At 40.1% G+C, this 6145-nt stretch overlaps 1 protein-coding gene across 1 annotated transcript; it reads left to right on the top strand.

Annotated features, from left to right (window-relative positions):
• Window positions 1-2932: 2932 nt before the first annotated feature.
• LOC139396497 (cytochrome P450 2K1-like) lies at window positions 2933-4100 on the top strand. Its single transcript, XM_071143518.1, has 4 exons — window positions 2933-3062; window positions 3275-3459; window positions 3595-3760; window positions 3841-4100. The coding sequence occupies exons 1-4, from the start codon at window positions 2933-2935 to the stop codon at window positions 4041-4043; spliced, it is 684 nt and encodes a 227-aa protein (XP_070999619.1). The 3' UTR covers window positions 4044-4100.
• Window positions 4101-6145: the final 2045 nt, after the last annotated feature.

Below are 6145 nucleotides of genomic sequence, written 5' to 3'. Positions count from 1 at the left end.
TTTTATTTATTTAGAGCAAATAGTTAATTACATTATCAAATAACATTATAACTGAAGCAAGATCTGGTCAAATGGAAAAGGTTTACATTGAAAACAGGTGTTTCTTATTGGACACGTTCAAGTTAGTCCCTCCAAGTTTTGGACAGTTTGCTTCCGTTTGGTTCATAGTAAAGCCCTGATAATCTTTTTTTTTTTTAAAGATTAGTCTACATTTAGAAAAGGATCTGTTCTTTTCATTATGCAAAATGTGGCCTCTTTAACACTTAATTTATATTAACAAAATAAGATGTATTTTCTTTATCATTAGAAGTGGAAGCTCAGTCAATATAAATGTATAATACAAAACTGGAGACCTATTACACAAACGTTGTCAAAATATACAAAAAAATATATACAAAAATGTGTGTATCTGATATTATCCACCATGACCAAACCAACTGTCTGAAAGAAGATACATTGTGGATAACTTTGACTAAGTGAAGCTTGACTTTATATCATCATCTCATCTTTTTTTAAGACAAAGTTATTGAATGACTTTATAAAATACAATAATGTTTAAGGATAAAAATGAAACCATAGAGTTTGGGGGAAATATGAGGAAATAAGTACAAGATAAATGTGTGAACTCAGAGGAAAATTAAAAAGTATTTAATGAAAAATAGATAATTTTTCACCTGTAAATTCAACCTGAACTTCAACCTGGGCAGCAGGTAGTCTAGCGGTTAGAGGGTTGAGCCAATAACTGAAAGGTTGATAGTTTGAATCCCAGAGCCAACAAGATAAACAAAACAAATCAAGCGATGTGCCCTTGAGCAAGAACTTAACCCTAACTGCTTCAGAGTTGCCTTTGACCCTGGCTGTGACCACACTCTGAGTGTGTCTAAGGGAGTGTTGGGAAAAAACACTTTTCCATTTTACAAATGTGTGTAACACACACTGTATGTGTGAAACAGGACAAATATAAGCCCTCATCAAATTATTATTTTGTATTGTTTTGTAGTATTTAGTGTCTGGCTGTGAGAGTCTATTCGTTACATACAGTGCCTTGCGAAAGTATTCGGCCCCCTTGAACTTTGCGACCTTTTGCCACATTTCAGGCTTCAAACATAAAGATATAAAACTGTATTTTTTTGTGAAGAATCAACAACAAGTGGGACACAATCATGAAGTGGAACGACATTTATTGGATATTTCAAACGTTTTTAACAAATCAAAAACTGAAAAATTGGGCGTGCAAAATTATTCAGCCCCTTTACTTTCAGTGCAGCAAACTCTCTCCAGAAGTTCAGTGAGGATCTCTGAATGATCCAATGTTGACCTAAATGACTAATGATGATAAATACAATCCACCTGTGTGTAATCAAGTCTCTGTATAAATGCACCTGCACTGTGATAGTCTCAGAGGTCCGTTAAAAGCGCAGAGAGCATCATGAAGAACAAGGAACACACCAGGCAGGTCCGAGATACTGTTGTGAAGAAGTTTAAAGCCGGATTTGGATACAAAAAGATTTCCCAAGCTTTAAACATCCCAAGGAGCACTGTGCAAGCGATAATATTGAAATGGAAGGAGTATCAGACCACTGCAAATCTACCAAGACCTGGCCGTCCCTCTAAACTTTCAGCTCATACAAGGAGAAGACTGATCAGAGATGCAGCCAAGAGGCCCATGATCACTCTGGATGAACTGCAGAGATCTACAGCTGAGGTGGGAGACTCTGTCCATAGGACAACAATCAGTCGTATATTGCACAAATCTGGCCTTTATGGAAGAGTGGCAAGAAGAAAGCCATTTCTTAAAGATATCCATAAAAAGTGTCGTTTAAAGTTTGCCACAAGCCACCTGGGAGACACACCAAACATGTGGAAGAAGGTGCTCTGGTGAGATGAAACCAAAATTGAACTTTTTGGCAACAATGCAAAACGTTATGTTTGGCGTAAAAGCAACACAGCTGAACACACCATCCCCACTGTTAAACATGGTGGTGGCAGCATCATGGTTTGGGCCTGCTTTTCTTCAGCAGGGACAGGGAAGATAGTTAAAATTGATGGGAAGATGGATGGAGCCAAATACAGGACCATTCTGGAAGAAAACCTGATGGAGTCTGCAAAAGACCTGACACTGGGACGGAGATTTGTCTTCCAACAAGACAATGATCCAAAACATAAAGCAAAATCTACAATGGAATGGTTCAAAAATAAACATATCCAGGTGTTAGAATGGCCAAGTCAAAGTCCAGACCTGAATCCAATCGAGAATCTGTGGAAAGAACTGAAAACTGCTGTTCACAAATGCTCTCCATCCAACCTCACTGAGCTCGAGCTGTTTTGCAAGGAGGAATGGGAAAAAATGTCAGTCTCTCGATGTGCAAAACTGATAGAGACATACCATAAGCGACTTACAGCTGTAATCGCAGCAAAAGGTGGCGCTACAAAGTATTAACTTAAGGGGGCTGAATAATTTTGCACGCCCAATTTTTCAGTTTTTGATTTGTTAAAAAAGTTTGAAATATCCAATAAATGTCGTTCCACTTCATGATTGTGCCCCACTTGATTCTTCCCAAAAAAATACAGTTTTATATCTTTATGTTTGAAGCCTGAAATGTGGCAAAAGGTCGCAAAGTTCAAGGGGGCCGAATACTTTCGCAAGGCACTGTATTTGTACAGGTATTTAACCCCTTATTTTTGGCACTAAACAATCTAAACCCTGTCTAACATGTATGTACAATGACTGAATGCCATATGAGAGAGGATAGAACTAGAGTTATGTCCTTATCAGCAGAATCACATGTAAACTCAAAAACTCACAGTTCCTCAAGCTGCTTTAATAGAATGTGTTGATTATCTGTGAATAACTTACAACAGCTCCTTAAGTAACTGTTGTGCATAATAAATATGTCATCTGCTGGTTTGTTTCTGTTAGGAATCTGGCAATATGGATTCTTTCTACCATGACGACAACCTGGTATTTAGTGTTGGTAACCTGTTTGGTCCTGGTAATGACACCACCGGGACAACCCTGCGCTGGGGTCTGCTGCTAATGGCCAAGTACCCCCATATACAGGTTAAGGATTGATATAAACACAAACGCCCACACACACATATTCACTGATCCAAAACACTTAGGCACTCATGATGTTAAAAGTTGTAAACATTGGCAAAGGGCTAACTTGAAGCAGAGGTTATGAAACTAGTTTAGGATGGCTGGGTTAATAAAGGTTAAACATTAACTCAGGTTTATAAGTTTCACTGCAGTAACTCCAAATCCTTTCTGTCTCAGACCGGGTTCGGGAGGAGATCAGCAGGGTCATAGGAAGTCGTCAGCCCTTAGCAGAGGACAGGAAGAACCTGCCCTACACTGATGCAGTGATCCATGAGACCCAGAGACTGGCCAACATTGCACCCATGTCCATCCCTCACACCACCAGCCGAGATGTCACCTTCCAGGGATACTTCATCAAGGTCAGATAATGTACATGGCTGTCCAAATCTGATCAAATAAATAAAATAAGCCTGAAATGTTTGTAATCCACTCCTTTCAAGTGTGCACTTCATTTATGACACCAAGTTTCATCACTTTTACTCTGAATATAACAGTGTCCTATGCTTCACTCTCACTGCAGGGGACATCTGATTCCTCTACTGACGTCGGTCCTACAAGGCAATAGCGAATGGGAGAGCCCCCACACTTTTAACCCCACCCACTTTCTGGATGAGAATGGAGGATTTGTCAAGAGGGATGCCTTCATGGCCTTCTCTTTAGGTGCATCAACTTCATCATTTAGCAAATTATTTCATTGCAAAAAGTAGATACATTGAGGTAGCATGAAGTCTGTCCAAGAGGCTATTTCCTATTTCTTTGGTCTCTCGCATGTCTGGGGGAGGGTCTGGGCAGGATGGAGCTCTTCCTCTTCACCTCCCTCCTGCAGCGCTTTAGTTTCTCTCCTCCTCCTGGAGTAACAGAGGATGATCTGGACCTCACACCATCTGTGGGGTTCACCCTCAATCCTTCACCTCACCAGCTCTGTGCTGTGAGCCGGGTCTGAGATGAGAGTCTGGACTCAACGTACAGTGCCTTGCGAAAGTATTCGGCCCCTTTGAACTTTGCGACCTTTTGCCACATTTCAGGCTTCAAACATAAAGATATAAAACTGTATTTTTTTGTGAAGAATCAACAACAAGTGGGACACAATCATGAAGTGGAACGACATTTATTGGATATTTCAAACTTTTTTAACAAATAAAAAACTGAAAAATTGGGCGTGCAAAATTATTCAGCCCCCTTAAGTTAATACTTTGTAGCGCCACCTTTTGCTGCGATTACAGCTGTAAGTCGCTTGGGGTATGTCTCTATCAGTTTTGCACATCGAGAGACTGAAGTTTTTTCCCATTCCTCCTTGCAAAACAGCTCGAGCTCAGTGAGGTTGGATGGAGAGCATTTGTGAACAGCAGTTTTCAGTTCTTTCCACAGATTCTCGATTGGATTCAGGTCTGGACTTTGACTTGGCCATTCTAACACCTGGATATGTTTATTTTTGAACCATTCCATTGTAGATTTTGCTTTATGTTTTGGATCATTGTCTTGTTGGAAGACAAATCTCCGTCCCAGTCTCAGGTCTTTTGCAGACTCCATCAGGTTTTCTTCCAGAATGGTCCTGTATTTGGCTCCATCCATCTTCCCATCAATTTTAACCATCTTCCCTGTCCCTGCTGAAGAAAAGCAGGCCCAAACCATGATGCTGCCACCACCATGTTTAACAGTGGGGATGGTGTGTTCAGCTGTGTTGCTTTTACGCCAAACGTAACGTTTTGCATTGTTGCCAAAAAGTTCAATTTTGGTTTCATCTCACCAGAGCACCTTCTTCCACATGTTTGGTGTGTCTCCCAGGTGGCTTGTGGCAAACTTTAAACAACACTTTTTATGGATATCTTTAAGAAATGGCTTTCTTCTTGCCACTCTTCCATAAAGGCCAGATTTGTGCAATATACAACTGATTGTTGTCCTATGGACAGAGTCTCCCACCTCAGCTGTAGATCTCTGCAGTTCATCCAGAGTGATCATGGGCCTCTTGGCTGCATCTCTGATCAGTCTTCTCCTTGTATGAGCTGAAAGTTTAGAGGGACGGCCAGGTCTTGGTAGATTTGCAGTGGTCTGATACTCCTTCCATTTCAATATTATCGCTTGCACAGTGCTTGTGCTGCCATCCTGTTAGAAGGTAACAGATTATTTTATTACAAGGGTTCAATTGGATTTTCATTGTGTGCAATGGTGTTATTTGCCCCCTAGTGGATGTTTCTGGTACTTAGAAAGACTACGCAAACAGAAAGTAGAGAATTTGTTCTGCACGCATAGAAGCAGCTACAAACAACGCTACGGTGCAGGTCTTTCAATGTAGTTATTTCTTGTCACGCTTCAGCCTTGGAAAACATTTGTTTGTAAGTTCAATTCAAGCATTTAGCTAATGATTATAATCTTGTTATTGATAGAGTTGCTTACATGTCAATGTTGGTTGCATTTACTCACAAATTGCAATGCTTTTCATGTATGTCGTTAGCTGTATTACTTCGCTCGTGCGTCATGCAAACGAATTGTAAAATATACAATACTGTAGTTTTGTTACTGTTCCTAGTGTAATATGCTTTGTTATTCTACATAAATGGTTGTACATTATTAGAGTAATGAAAGGAGCCAATTACCATATGAGTAACAATTAGCTATATGGTTTGGCATCATGCCAGATGCATGGTACCTTAGCGCGTGCTTTGTATTTATGCAACTTCAAATGTATAATGTACAGCTACTGTCGGTGTGAATTGAATACTAAAGTATATTCTTTTCTGTATTTTGCAGTTTCACAACATAAACGTTTTCAATATATTCATTCAAGAAAAGTCACGCCTTGGGAGTTTTATTGAAGACTTAGTTGTTAGCTATCTGTCTAGTTTTGCATGGGAACGCAACTCAAGGGCAGAATAGTGAAAAAACATCATCACAGCGGGCTCAAGCACAAGAATAACTACACACGGTGGTTATGTTTCTACGTTCATCAGCCAACAAAGCCTCTTATCCTAGGGAAGACCAGCAGTCTACGATGCAACAACCAGAGCCAGGTGTTCAACAGAGAGAGATGGAGGAGCCTCTTCAGCA

This window comes from Oncorhynchus clarkii, unplaced genomic scaffold (assembly GCF_045791955.1).
Source record: "Oncorhynchus clarkii lewisi isolate Uvic-CL-2024 unplaced genomic scaffold, UVic_Ocla_1.0 unplaced_contig_13377_pilon_pilon, whole genome shotgun sequence".
In the NCBI taxonomy this organism is placed as follows: Eukaryota; Metazoa; Chordata; class Actinopteri; order Salmoniformes; family Salmonidae; genus Oncorhynchus; species Oncorhynchus clarkii.
This window is presented reverse-complemented; position numbering and strand designations above follow the sequence as displayed.